General features: G+C 65.7%; 2 protein-coding genes across 9 annotated transcripts; both read right to left on the bottom strand.

Annotated features, from left to right (window-relative positions):
- On the bottom strand, positions 1–1,449 carry TNNI2 (troponin I2, fast skeletal type). Its single transcript, XM_049096303.1, has 6 exons — positions 1,438–1,449; positions 1,039–1,080; positions 816–944; positions 604–693; positions 324–500; positions 1–195 (listed from the first exon to the last, which is right to left on the bottom strand). Exons 1-6 carry the CDS (start codon positions 1,447–1,449, stop codon positions 100–102), a joined length of 546 nt encoding a protein of 181 aa, XP_048952260.1. The 3' UTR covers positions 1–99.
- On the bottom strand, positions 1,079–13,507 carry SYT8 (synaptotagmin 8). 8 transcript variants are annotated; one of them, XM_049096263.1, is made up of 10 exons: positions 9,408–9,674; positions 9,084–9,153; positions 6,323–6,432; positions 6,040–6,218; positions 5,509–5,598; positions 5,216–5,383; positions 4,960–5,127; positions 4,554–4,659; positions 4,325–4,458; positions 1,079–1,805 (listed from the first exon to the last, which is right to left on the bottom strand). In XM_049096263.1, exons 1-10 carry the CDS (start codon positions 9,466–9,468, stop codon positions 1,689–1,691), a joined length of 1,203 nt encoding a protein of 400 aa, XP_048952220.1. In that variant the 5' UTR covers positions 9,469–9,674; the 3' UTR covers positions 1,079–1,688. The 8 variants fall into 8 exon arrangements, with proteins under 8 accessions (XP_048952220.1, XP_035557799.2, XP_035557800.2 ...); XM_035701906.2 differs by lacking the exon at positions 1,079–1,805 and adding an exon at positions 3,901–4,218; XM_035701907.2 differs by lacking the exons at positions 1,079–1,805; positions 9,084–9,153; positions 9,408–9,674 and adding exons at positions 3,901–4,218; positions 13,346–13,507 and having other exon boundaries at positions 6,323–6,428.
- Positions 13,508–13,814: the final 307 nt, after the last annotated feature.

Raw genomic sequence — 13,814 nt, 5'->3', positions numbered from 1 at the left:
TCACGGGGATTGGAATCCTTTATTAACCACTGAGACGAGCCCTGTCCTCCCACCCTCTGCGGGGGGAGGGCCGCACCGGGCAAGAGGGTGGCAAGTGGCCTAGGACTCAGTCTCAAACATCTTCTTCCTGCCCTCCATGCCAGACTTCTCCTCGATGTTCTTCCGCCAGTCACCCACGTCACGCAGGTCCCGCTCCTGGGGACAGGTGCAATGGGGCTTAGGAAGGCACTGCAGGCCGCCCTTGGCCTCAGTTTCCCCCTCCCGGGGCCCAGAGCCCAGCCGTGGTGGGGGTCTGCTCAGTGGGCTGGGGAGGTGCCGCGTACCTTCTCGGTGTCCTCCTTCTTGACCTGCTTCAGGTTGGCCCTCAGGTCCATGCACACCTTGTGCTTGGAGCCCAGCAGCGCCTTGAGCATCGCGTCGGCAGACATGCGCACCCTCCTCAACGGGGGCCTCTTGAACTTGCCTCTCAGGTCGAACAGCTTCTGGTTCATGTCCTCCAGCTGCGGGGCAGAGGTTAGGGCTGGGTGGGTGGCAGTGGCTGCAGGGCCCCCTGCTGGTCCGGGGAGCCCCTCACCCGTCCACGCCCACCCCATGCCTGCTTACCTCCTTGGTGCTCTTCTGAACCCTCACTTCCATGTCATACTTCTCCTCCTCGGCTGCGTCGATCTTGGCGTGCAGCTGTTTGCAGAGCTCCTGGGGTGGGGGCAGCAGGTGGGGTGGGGCAGCTGTCCACCTGACCTCCACCTACCCTACCGGCCCTCTTGACCAAAGGGGAAACTGAGGCAGCAGGCCAGAGCACCGCTCGGGGAGGGTACCTGCACTTCGGACATGGAGCCGGGCAGGTGCAGAGGCGGGCAGTGCTCAGACAGGTAGTTCTGCTTCTCAGACTCACGGCGACTCTCTTCTTTCTCCAGCTCCTGGGCGGCAATCTGGAGCATGACACTCTAGAGGGGCAGGGAGCGGGGGGCAGGCGGTGAGGGACTGTGGTGGCCCAGTCCCACTGGCACCCTGGGATGGCCCTCTCCAGGGAGCACCTACCTTCAGGTGCTGTCTCCGGGCCGTGATGGCCCTGTTGCGTTTCTGCAGGGGAGGGGGCAGGAAGCAGAGTCAGGGCTAGTTGGGGTCCCTGGCACCCCCACATCCCTCCACGCTTGCTCCACCAGCCTGTGGACCCTGCCTGGATGCAACTGAACCGGGGTGGGGGGGTCCCAAGGCCCTGCTGGGGGACCGGGCCCAGGACACCTGTGACCAGGTGGCGGGTGAGGCTTAAAGGCTCAGGGAGGTAAAAGGAAAAGGGGCGGTACCTCAGGGGCAGGGGGAGGGGCAGGGGATCCCTGCAGGGCCCAGGAGGTGGGGGGCAGCCTCAGAAAGAAGAAGCGATTCTGGTGACCAGGCCCCAGCCCCACATCCCCTGCCCTGTGAGACGTGGGTAGCCACTTCCTGTTTCATTGAGTCTGGGTGGCTGGGTGGGGCACTCTCACGGGGGAGGGCTGGGCAGCTGCCCCTGTGCTCTAACCTATGACCTATCCCAAGTCAGGCAGGTCCCATCCCCTCTGTGTTTCATGCCTCCCCCCCCCCCCAGCAGGTACTCACCTCCTCACTGTCCCGGGGAGGCAGGGGGGTTAAGGGGAGAAAAGAGACAGGTTAGGGACATAGATGGGACAGTATGATGGGGGAGTGGAGGGTGGTCAGAGCCAGCCGGGGAACTGTAGAGACCCCCGCCTGGTGGGGAGGGTGGGGACAGCAGGGGGCCCCCAGCTTTGGGCTGCACTTACTCCCCCATCCTGAAGTCCTGGGCTTAGAGCCTGTGGGAGAGAAAAGGCATGGGTGTGAGGGCCATGGCCCATCCTGCCCTGGACGCTGGTTATCCAGGTGGGGGCCACCCTGACCCCAGCCCTCTGCCTGTTGCCCTGCCCCCAGCTCTGACCTCCTTGGAGGCACCATCTTGGGATTCCCAGGGTAAGAAGAGGAGAAAGTGTTCCTAAAATGTCCCAGGCGGGGCCCGGGTTGTTGCAGCTGTCCCGGGGGGGCGGGACGGGCCAGCACAGGTGGCCACGAGAGCCTTCCCACTATTTTTAGCTCTGCTCCTTCGGCTTTGGGCCCAAGTGCATGCAAGAAAGTGCTCCCCGCTTTGGCCTGGGGTCCCTCGACCCATCAGATCTCCTCCCTGTGTCCCACCCAGAAGGGAGGGCTGGTGATCTGGAGGCTGTCCACGACCCCTGGCCACCCCCCACCCCAGCCACCTCCCAATGCATCGCCATCTGGCTCCAGGCTCCATGGAAGCCACCCCCCCTGAGAGGGCTGCTAGAGGCGGCCCCCAACCCCCAGGACCCCACCCTGGGTCGTCCTGGGAGCTAGCTCAAGGAGTGCCTGTCCTCGGCCTGGGCTGGCCGGGCTGGCCTCACCTAGTGTCTGGGCAGCAGGGCCGGGAGCGAGGTCAGGCCGGCAGCGGCAAGTTGGGCTGGTGGGCCCAGGGGGAGGGGTATAAATGGCCTCCCCAGGCTGGGCCCCTGCTCAGAAAGGGCATGGAGCCCTCCTCAGACCAATGGGGGCACAGGGGCCTCCCCACCTGCCCAGGCCTGCCCGGCCCGGCCCAGCCGCGTGCTGTCGTCCCGTCCAAGAAGTCTTGGTGGGGGGGGGTGCTGAGGCTGGGCTGCTCTATTTAGAGCTCAGTGACATGTTCGAGAAGCCTCCCTTGTTCTTGCAAGGAGCCCAGGGTCAGCTGTACATGGCCTTGCTGGGCCACTGCAGGGCAAAAGCTCGAGGTCGACTGAGAGGTCACTCAGGTCCTGAGCCCGGGGCCACTCCTCAGTTTTCCCTCTGCTTCCCCGGGGGGGGGGGGGGGGCGGGGTGTGTGTGTGTGTGTGTGTGTGTGTGTGTGTGTGTGCCCGCGCGCTGGGAGCAGCCCCCGCAGCTCACTGCTGCCTCTTAGCCAGGCCAGGTGCCCCAGGCATGAGCCTGCCACGTCCTGTCCTTTCTCCAAGCCGGCCCCAGCTCCGGGGCAAGGCCTGAACCCCCCAAACATGGCCCGTGGCGGTGGCCAGGGCCTCCGAGTGGGGGCTGCCCTCCCCCGGCTGAGATCCGGTCCTCCTGGGAGAGGGAGGGAGGGTGCCTGGACGTGCAACCGGCCGGAACACCCTGCCCTGGGGTGGTTCCTGGCTCACTCGGAACCCGTCCTTCAACCCGGGGATGGTGGCACCACCCGCCTGGGAACCTCTCCCTGACCCGAGGGGCCTGGGGCCTGCCTGGCTGCCCGGGCAGGCCCGGCGCTGCTGCCCTTCTCACCCTGGCCCGGGCCTGCGCCCCCCGCCCGGGGCCCCCACCCAGCAGAGACATCCGGACAACCATGACTTGGCATCCTCTGAGCTGGGGGTGCGTGGCCCCAGCCCTGCCGGCCTCACGGGCCGTGGGGAGGGTCAGGGGGAGCTAAAGCCGTCCAGATGTGTGGGGATTAGAGCTGCATTCCTGGCCAGGGCTGAGCCCCCAAGGCCCGAGGTGACTTCTGAAGACATCTACTGCCCCCTGCCGTCCGCAAGAGGAGGCCTCACAGCAGCCGGCAGCCGCTGGAAGGTTTGGGGCCCTGTGGGGGCTGCAGCGGCCCCTTGGGTTGGGGTCCTTTCCCTGTACTGTCACCACCCCCAGGATACCTCCTGATTTCCCCCTGGGTCCCCGCGGGGCCGGCTGCAGCCTGCCACCCAGCACGCCGTCCCTGACCCTGCAGCCCCACTGACAAAGAGGGCTCACCACCTCTTCACACCCTCCGGTTGGTGGGGCTTGAGGGGACTCCTTCACTCCACCAAGGGGTCAGAGGATCTGTGGCTGAGGCTGGAGAGAGTCCTCCCCCCCGCAGCAATGATGACCCTCCTGCGTGTCCCTAAGGGCTCCGGAAACACAGGCAGCCACAGCAAGAGCAGGCATTTATTACAGCGGAGTGGTCCCCCGGGGCAGCCTGGACAGTACCCACACTTCAGCCCAGGGGTGCGTTCAGGAGCCGGGCAGGGGCAGGCGTAGGCGGGGTTTCAGGGCCAGGGCTCGGTCCACCTCCCCAGGGAGCTGCAGGTGGTGCCACTGGGCAACAGGCCGCCAGGCATGGGCCAGCATGTCTGCCCAGTGCTGCAGGGGCTGCCCGGAGGCCCGGGCGCCGAGCAGGACCTTGCCCACACACTCAGCCCGAAACTGTGGGCCCCGGGCCCAGACAGCCAGCACCAGATCCACGCTCTAGGCGGGGGCAGGACAGGGGGCATGCAGGAAGAGAGAGATAGCTGTCAGTTTGGCCCCAAGGGGGGGGGGGTGTCCTACACACCCCTTCCTCCAGGCAGCCCACCTGGATCTGGCTAAAGGGCACCAGGAAGGAGAAAGCTTCGTTGAAGTAAGGGGAGGCTGTGCCCTTCCTAGACGATGTCCTTCTCTTCTTCCACTTTCTCTGGTTCAGCATGAGCTGGACCTTCACGTAGGGGTCTGGGCAGGTGAAAGGGATCAGAGGTGTCCCCGGTGTGAGGGCCGAGCTCAGGGCCCCCTCTTCATGCGGGTGTGGGGGCAGGTATGGCTCTCACCTGCCAGGCCTGGGCTCAGGCCTCGGGCCTCCAGCACGACCACGGTCAGCCGGCCTGAGCTGGGCATGTACTGGAGCAAGAAGCACAGCTCTCCCCACGCCTCAGGCTGCAGGCGGTAGGAGGTTCTCAGGGCGAGGGGGGACAGTGCTCAGAGTGCCGGCGGTGAAAAGGGGTGCAGGCAGTGATAGGGATGCTCAGGGTGCAGGTGATGAGGAGGGGCTCAGGCTGTGGGAGGTGAGGGGGGCCAGGGTACAGGAGGGGAGGGGACTTGGGGTACAGACAGTAGTGGGGGGCTCTGGGTGCAGGAGGTGAGGGGCACTTGCAGTGCAGGAGGTAAGGGGGGCTCAGTCTCCCCTGAGACACACAGGCCAGGGCCAGGCCAGAGCCGGGCAGTCAGTGGCCTCACCTCCACAGTGCCCGGTGGGCCCAGCTGGTACCAGTGCTCCAGAACGTGGTGCAGGTCCACGGTGCCCAGTGGCAGGCTGAGCTCGCCCAGCGGCTCGTGGGCAGAAAACCGCTTAAAGCTCAGCACCTGCACCTGCAGGGTGGTCTGGGACAGCTCTTCCTGTGGCACCTGCGGGCAGGCTGTGAGCTGGACACCCTGTCCCCTCCACGGACCCTGGCCCAGGCTTCCCCACCGGCCCTCCCAGCCCCAGACGCACGTGGAAGCAGCAGGTCTCCTGGAACATGGGGCAGAGCGTGTCACGGTGCACCTTCGTCTCGTGCCTGTGTCCTGCCTGGGTGGAGAGGCTGACGCGAGCGTACGGATCCGCCGTGCTGCCAGGGCCCCAGGCCCTCAGGTCTGTGGCCTGCTTGAGGCCCACTCTGACCTGGGAGCCAGAAGTGGCTCAGCCCGGGGCCCTCCCCGGTCAGCCCCGCATCCAGTGCCTGCCCGGCACCCAACACCCCTCCGGACACCAGCAGACCCTCTGGGCCAGTCAAGGGGGCCCCACACCTCCTGGCTTCCGAAGTCATACTCCAGGGAGAGCTGCAGGCGCCCCCAGTGCTGGGGGCCCCCCTCCAAACTGTCCACATCCGGCTGCACCTGGAGTGTCGGTAGGGAAACATGCCCCATGCTGATGGGAGGCGCGGGCAGCAGTGCCACGTCCCCAGCTGGGCCACACAGAGACTCACATTCCCAGCTCAGGGCCTCCAGGATCTCCCCAGATCCATCTCTTGCACCACTGCCTTTCTCAAGAGCCTCCTGCAGCTTCCCATGGCCCGTGGACTGACCCCTGGGGCTGGCACTCAGGGCCTCCGAGCCTTGGTCCCACTTGCCTCCCTCTTACCTTTGCCCACCACTTCCCGACCAGGAGGTCCCTCCCTGCCTCTGCTCCTGGGCAGACCAGACCATGGCTGGGGGCTGAGCTCGCCCCCCCGACCGTCCTGGGCCAACCTGAGCCCCCGAGGCCGGTTCCTGAGCCGCCCTCTGGGACTGCCGAGCCCGGAGCTCGGCACTGGGGAGCGCCGGTGCCCAACTCCTCACCAGGTGGGCGCTGGTGGTTGTGCCTTGGGGACTGCTCAGGCCCACGGCCTCTCTGTCCCTGGGCTTCTTCCTGTGACCATGGTGACGCCGGCGGCAGCAGCAACAAATGACACAAAGGAGGCAGGAAACCGTGAGGACACCAGCAGCCACAGCGACAGCAATGAGTGCCCAGCGGGGCCCTGGCGGTGGGCGTAGAGATGGAGCTGAGATGCCTCTGTGGGCAGCAGTTGCCCCCACTGGGCCCGCCATCCCCACACCCCTCCCAGGGGGTCCCACAACTCACAGGGGAGCCCAGAGATGAGGTCCGGAATGAGCCCAGGTACAGCCGAGGTGCCCTCCGGGGCCGGGGTGCTGCGGGCACCTGGGGAGCGCCCCATCTCGCCTCCCTGCTGGCTGGGAACAGACAGACAAGGTGGCCAGCTCCCCTCTGGGGATGGCCCCTCGGTCCCCGGCCCACTGCCCCATCTGCCCAGCGACAGCGGGCCCGGGGTCTGCCCGGGCAGGGAGGCAGTGCGGGGTGGCCAGGGGCAAAGGCTCTGAGCGGAGCCAAGGGGAGGGAGGCGCTGGGCTCTGGCCAAAGTCCCGGCTTGGCTGCCACAGGCCCAGCCTCCTGGCCACCTCCCCAGCCCCCAGCCCCCAGCCCCAGCCAAGCAGGCCAGGCCTTCTCATTAGGGAGCCTCCTCTTCCAGGAAGCCCCCTCCTTCCGGGCCTCTCTCCCCCAGGCCCTGGGCCCTGCCTGGGGGCTGTCACCAGGGTCCCGACTCGTCCCGGGCCCTGACCTCAGGCCCGCCATGGTTTGTCGGTCACACGGGTGGAGTCACACAGGTGGAGCCTGTTCACACACGGCAGCCCCTGGCCCGGGAATGACAGGGGAGCGTGGAGATGGGGGTTCTAAGGGGCCAGGGGCTCTGCTGGGGTCATAGGGGCACGTAGGGGGAAGAGTGGGGGTGGGCTGCTGGGGAGAGCTTGTCCAAGCAAGCCTGGGCTGAAGATGCTTCCCCGGCACGGGCGCCGCGCCAGCAGCGCCTGGGGAGCAGGGTGAGGTGGGGGCAGGTGGGGACAGGGTGAAGCTGGGAGAGGCCAGAACATTCCTTGCAAACTGACTCAGCAGCCTGCTGCCCAGACCTGCCCACCTGCCGACCTGCCACCCTTCTTGCTGGTGGGAAGGAAGGCGGGCCTGGTGCAGCCTACCTGCCTGGGGCCCGGGGCGGGAGCACACCTGGCCAGGCTGGCTGCTCCCACCCACAGCAGGGACTTGGGATTCTGAGCAGGGGGCTGGATGCCACAGTGGGGGTGTGCTGGGACCCCAGAACCACGGGAACAGGACCCCCCCATCCCCAAGGCTCAGCTCCTCCTGGCCTCCCCTCCTCTGGGGAGCACGGAGAGCCAAGGTCACAGTTCCTCCTACTGGGGGCTCCTCCTCTTCATCCACAAGAGCCTGCTACCCCTCAACTCCCTCCAGGAATAATGGGGTATTGGGTCTGCACCCCACATGGGGAGAGAAAGGCTGGGCCAACGGCAGTTCGTTGGAGGAGCTTTAGCTCAGAGAATGCCCAGGAGTCCTGCTCCCAGGCCCGGCTCTATCACCCCTCGGAGGGCTGTGTGCACATCCTCCCCGTGGGGTCTTTGGCCCAAAGGTGACAGCCAGGAGAGGAGCAGGAGGCCAGGGAGCCACAGCCCCAGGAAGAGATGTCAAGGCCCCGCATGCAGGAGGAAAGCGCCCTCAGAGACAAGGCCCAGGCCTGGTGTAATGCCCACCGTCGCTGTCTTGAAATTCGAACCATTTTAAACAAAAGACTGCACGTCTTCTGCGCGGGCTCTGCAAACGATGGAGCCCATGCCGCTTGGGTTTCCTTTGGGTGAGCCCCTGCCCGGTGCAGGTGTTCAGGGACACCCACAGGCCGCCGCCTCTATGCCCCCGTCCTCAGAAGGACACTCAGGTCTGCTCAGCATCCTGTGGCGGCAGGTGGAGGGCCCCGGGGGGCAGCGGGTGGCCGGGGGGCGGTGGGGGGGAGGCTCGTGGGAGTCCTGCAGGGTCCCTGCAGCAGGACGCTGGAGGCCAGATTCAGAGCCCCCAGCTCCCACGTGGAAGTTACAAGCAACCTTGACTTTCTGAAACGTCAGAGCCCGTGTGTATTCTGGAATTAAAATAGCTTCACTGGAGACTTTTACAGTTGAGAATTCCAGGTACGACGTCAGCACAGAATCTGTGTGTGTGCGTGCATGCGTGTGCATACCTGTCCATACTGTGGATGGGCACGCGTATGTGCACAGGCGAGGGTGCCTGTGCCTGTGTGTGCCTCTCCCCTGCCCCTGGGTGGCAGCCTGGGCAGGCACTGACTCACGGAGATTTGGTGCTGCAGGCCTGCCGGGATTCCTGGGCCATCCCAGTGAAGGGGGACCCAGGACATGCCTGAGAGCAGGCCCCGAGGGCCCCAGGATGCTGAGAGTGCTGCCCACAAGCGCCGCGGGAACCCAAAGCCTGGGGACGAGGCACAGGGTCCCTCAGGACCGCCAGGTCCCCATGGTGGTGAAGGTTCAGGCAGACACGCTGCCACCAGGTGGCGCCCATGGCTCCGCTGGGCCCAGGCCGCAGGTGGCTCCCCGAATCGCTCCAGGAATGGGGAACCAGCAGGCAGATAGCCCCGGGGCGGCTCTCGGGGGCCCTGTGCCCACTGCCCGGTCTCCTGCAGCAGTGGCTGAGCGGCTCTCCCTGTCTGCGGCTGCCTGGGGCGGCGGGGTGTGGGGGTGGGGGCAGGAACCATCCTGCCCACAGCTTCCCGGGGCCACCTCAGCTCCAATTTCTGTGGCCCCGCGGGGACATCCCTCTAGCACCAAGGATCTTTGTCCCAGGAAAGAGAGCCGGCGTCCCTCATCAGGGGACTCCCTGCCCCAGACACCTGCCGCAGGGCGCTCCCTCCTGCCACTGTGCAGATGCAGCCATGTGGCTCCTGCGGGGCAGCGCGGCCTCCCGGCCACCTCCCTGCACCGACCCCACTGATCTTGCTGTAACGGTCCCTCCCTCCCATCCCCATCCTACTCACCCTTCAAGGCCTCCGTGAGCCCACCTCCTCCAGGAAGCCCTCCAGGTCACTCCTTGCCCTCCAACGCAACCTACCGGGTGGTTTGTGCTAGACTCCCCCCACCCCGGCCTCTCCCACTCAGGAACCCCGGTTCTCCCAGGCTGAGGGGCTCCATGTCAGCTAGGGGCCTGGCACCCTTGAAAGCCAAGCCAACCGCTCCCTTTCATCTTCTAACTAGACTCGATTGTACTATGGGAGTGAGTTTCTGTGGGTCCTTCTCCCGGAGAAGAGCAGAGCTCCCCCAGGGGTTGGGGTGGGAGCCCCCCAGGTGTAGCACACTCTCACCTGCCACCTGCACTTCCTGCAGCCAGCCGGGCCTCCAGGCCTTTCTGTCTACCCCGGGCATGCGAGGGCTGCACTCAGAGCGGCGGCCAGGCCTCCAGTGAATGAGAGAGTCTTGAATGGGGGGCGGGGGTGAGAGGCAGGGCTTCGGGGAGCCCCACCTCAGCGCCAGAGCTGCTGGCCCTCAGAAACCAGGGAAGTCCCGTGGGAGGAGTGTCCCTTCTGAGACCCGGACACAGGCGTCCAGGCTCCGGGACCTCCAGGGGCACCTCCAGGGACCCTGGGGTCCCTTGGGTCATCCCAGAGGCCTCACAAGAGGGTGTTATGGCCTATTTGGGCTGGACACTGGGAGGGGTGGCGGGAGGAAGTTCAGGCTGGACTTGGGTTGAAAAGGTTCTACACCCCAAGGGGCGTGCACTGAGTCACCAGGACTGGGTTTGGAGGAGCATAGCTTTCCAGTGCTGCTGGAACCAAGCACACGGACGGGACGTGGCCGGACGGGACGTGGGCTGTGTGTGCTGGGCAGGGCTGGCCGGGCGGTGCGTCACCAGGCGACTATCTGAGCCTGCCTGGCTCCGCCAGTGCCCAGGCTTCTGGAGGTCACTCCATCCCTGCCTCTGCCTCTGGCCGGCTGGCCCCATCCCCAGAGGTCTCGGTTCCTGTTGGGCCAGCAGGCCTGGAGACCTTGCCCACCTCCCCCTGCGCCTCTTGCTTTGGAGGACCCAGCCGGGCCTGTGATCTCAGCCTCTGCTCCACTCTGGCCGGTTCGTCGGGTCTGGTCACTCCAGCTCAGCTCCCTCCCTGGGCCCAGCCCAGGGTGGCCCTCCCTGGCCAGGGTGTCTCTCTGAACCCATTCCTGCTGCGGCCAGACACGGAGCTGGTTAATGCTTAACAGGACAGCGGGTGACACCGGGCCGCCAGCCGGGCTAGTTGAGCAGGACTTCCGGGAGGGGACACAGCAGGTGGGAAGCAGGCGTGCCTGGCCCCGTGTGGCTCTGGGGACACGTCCCCTTGTATGGGGCTCGGCTCTTTCTCCGAGTCCTACCCAGGGACAAGGATTTGGGAGAAGCGGCCAACATCTTGGGGACCAGGAGCCGGGCGTTGGGGGGCAGGCGGGCACCCGTGCTTTGGGGGGCAGAGGCAGCGCGGGCCACACGTGCTGTGGGGCCGTGGTGTGCACTGAGCCCATGTGCCCCGCGCGGCTCTCCCCAGCCCCACTGTACCGTCTTTGTGCCTTTCCCAGGATACGGGCGCCTCCATGGCGAGACGGGCGTCTGAGGTTCCAGGGCAGGAAGGGGAAAACCAAACAGAACTGGCAGCCCCCGGCCAGCCCCGCGGCCCCCGAGACGGCGGCTTGGCAGCCAGCAGCCACACGGAGGCCCTGGCGGGGCTCCTGGACGGGGGTGCTTCCTTTGAGGTTGCCTGGGGAATGTTTGAGGTTGGAACTCATGGCAAACGCTGGCTCGGGGTAGCCGGGAGCTGCTGGCACAGAACCGTGAGACGTGCCAGGACAGCACGTGTGCACCCTGCCCGCGCTGACCCCGGCGGCTGTACCCCCACTCTGCCCAGCCCTGGGGTGCTCCACTTGCCACGGCCCTGTGCGGCGTGGGGTCCCCCGCGGCTCTCAGCCTGCGTGTGCCCTGGTGCTCTGGGTCAGGCTCTCCATGCCCTCTTCCTCCGGGGAGCCGGGACCCCATCATCTGAGTCTCCGGGAGCCTGTGCCCCACTCGGCCCCACGTCCCTGAACACCCGCTCTGAGGTGCGAGTTCCTAGAGCTTCCTCACTCCCTCTGGGGGTCCCTGTGCCTTCTGTAAGCCTGGGTTCCTGGGGGACACGAACCCCGCTCTGCAGAGTATCTGGGAGTTGACTCCCTGCTCGCCAGGAAATTGACGGGACGCCTCCCTCGTCGTCCGACCACATGGGCAGAGCATGGAATCCATCTACCAAAGCCCCGTGTCGAACACTGGGATCCTCTGAGACCCAGGCATCAGTGCCCTCCGGGGACCACTGGCACCCCTCCCCACAGACTGCCTCTCCCACGGGTTCCAGGACTGTGGTGGCCAGGGCCGGCTCCCCCACGGCTTCAGCTAGGCCCCCTTCACTGGCTCACTGGGGGGCACCCTTCATGAGAGCAAATCCCTGGGGACACAACCGACCACCTTGGCTTCTGGCTGCCTCCTCCCCTCCTACCCAAGGTCTGGGCACGGGGACTCTCCGTTCTGCGGTCACCCGTACCCACCCGTGCGCCCCTTGGGTGCCTGAATCCCCTGCTGACGCATCTCCCGTAGGCCCGAGTGCCGGGCAGGCCTGGTGGCCTCGTTGCTGTGGTTTGGACGCCTTCTGCTCCTTCCACCCCTGCCTCTGCATATCACCCTTGTCTCTGGCTATGTGCGCTATTCATCCGTGTGCTGGGCCGTCTGCCTGCCCTGCTGCCCGAGTGTCTGGGACGCCCCCTCCTAGGCCTCCCAGGAGCTGCACCTCCACTCAACACGCCTGGGGTCCTGAACCCCCTTAGCCTACCTATGGAGTCCCCTACCCCATTGCACAGTGTGTATGGGTTCTGAAGCCCACCAGTCTGAAAGCCTGGGTCCCATACCCCATTAGCTACAGTATAGGGGTCCTGTACCCCATTAGCCTGAGTGGGTCCTGAAGCCCTTCAGTTGGAGCCTCTGGGTTCCCATGTCCTCCCCCCGACCTCCGCAGGCTGAAGAGCTGAGCTGCCCACACCCCAAGCTTTAGTGTCCATGGTCTGGTTGCCTGTCATCTCGTGGACTCTGTTTTGAGGCTCTGGGGTCTGTACCCTGTTCCCTGGACATCGGGGTGACTTCTGTGCCATCCAGCCCTCTCAGCCTGTCTGAGCTGGATGGTGTACCCCATCAGTCTGGGAAAATATGGGCCGGGAACCCCACTAGTCCTGCATCTGGGTGCCTCTGGACCCCAGCCACATAACACCCGGCTTGTGAGCGTGGGGTTCTGGGAGGTGGTGGTCTCCTGCTCTCCTGTCTGAGGGCCTGGCTGCCCAGGCTGGGTCACCTTGGCAGCTGGGTAGGCTGGCATCCCACCACCTGAGCTCCGTGTGGCTCTGGGTAACCGCACATCTCAGCAGCCTGCTCTCCCGAATGGACAGGAACTGGGTACCTACTGCTCTAAATTTTGAGATTCCACTACCTGCCTCTGAATAGGGGTCTGGGCCTCCATTCCCAGGTCCTCCCAATCTGGCTGCATCAGCTTGCCTGAAGGCTCGGGCCCCGGGACCCATTGTTCTGAGGCTCTGAGTGTCCGGGCAGCCCTACCCTGCTCCTCCCAGCTCCTCAGTGACAGGACTTCAACCGTCACCCAGACAGAGCTCTGACCCCCATTTCCAGGGCCTCCGGGCCGGCCTCCCCCAGTCGCTGAGCATTCCCAGGGTGCCAGCTCCTAAGCTCTCTTCTCCAGCTGCCTGAACCCCAAAGTCACCAGAGTCCCAGGCTGCCTAGCGCCCACCCACCCACCTGCCTCTCACATAGGCCCACTCTCAGGGTCCCAGGCCCTGTGTGTGGACACCTGCTGCCCATGCATGGGTGTCTGGCACATGGGAGCCCATTCAGGCTCGTGCTGGCATCTCGGTGTCGAGCTCCTGTGCAGCTCTAGGCAGGCGACTCTGCTGTCAGAACATTTGGGAGGCTCTGTCCGAAGCCTTCACACGTCCTGGGACATCTGAGGGACACGACCTCCCACCCCGTGGAAGGGTCTGGGTCCTGGCACCCCTGATCATGCACAGTGGATGCCCAGCACCCTGTGTATGTGAGAACTGGAGACTTGCCCTTTGACTGTGGTGTGTGAGCTACTGCAGCTTGCACCCCCTCCTGAGTCACACTCATGACTCTGGATTTTGGGGTGCCCTGTTCCCCTCTCACCAAGGCTTTCAGCAGCATGTACCCTCCGCGGCCTACACCCCATACCTCACGTAGGCCCGTGTTCCCGGGTCCTGGGCCCCACCAGCCAGTTCCAAGTTCTACTGCGTCTTTGGACGCCCGGGGCCCATTCATGGGTGTCCGGCCTGTGTGAGCCCATTCATCTTGTCCCAGCGCCTCTGTGCCCTATTCATGCGTGGCTCTGGGCAGGCTGCACCCCGTCCGCCCACGTCTCAAAGACAGTCTGTGCTTTGTCGCCCCAGTTCCAGGAACAGCTGCCGCGCAGCCAGCAGGCACATTCCGGGGTTTGGCCGAGGGCCAATGCAAACCCTGGTAATGCTGGCACCGGCAGCAAGCGGGGGCAGGGGCGAGGAATGACCGTAGGGAGGGGAGAGCGGGGACCCTCGGTTTGGGAGCCCTCGATCAAAGCCTTCCGTACATGGTGCATGTCCTGGACAGGCTGCCAGCAGGAGTGGCCGTGCGCACGTTCCAGACCCCTCTGCCGAGCCCGCCGTTT

Source organism: Canis lupus, chromosome 18, assembly GCF_003254725.2.
Source record: "Canis lupus dingo isolate Sandy chromosome 18, ASM325472v2, whole genome shotgun sequence".
In the NCBI taxonomy this organism is placed as follows: domain Eukaryota; kingdom Metazoa; phylum Chordata; class Mammalia; order Carnivora; family Canidae; genus Canis; species Canis lupus.
Note: the sequence above shows the minus strand (reverse complement) of the source record. Positions and strands in the feature narration are given on the sequence as shown.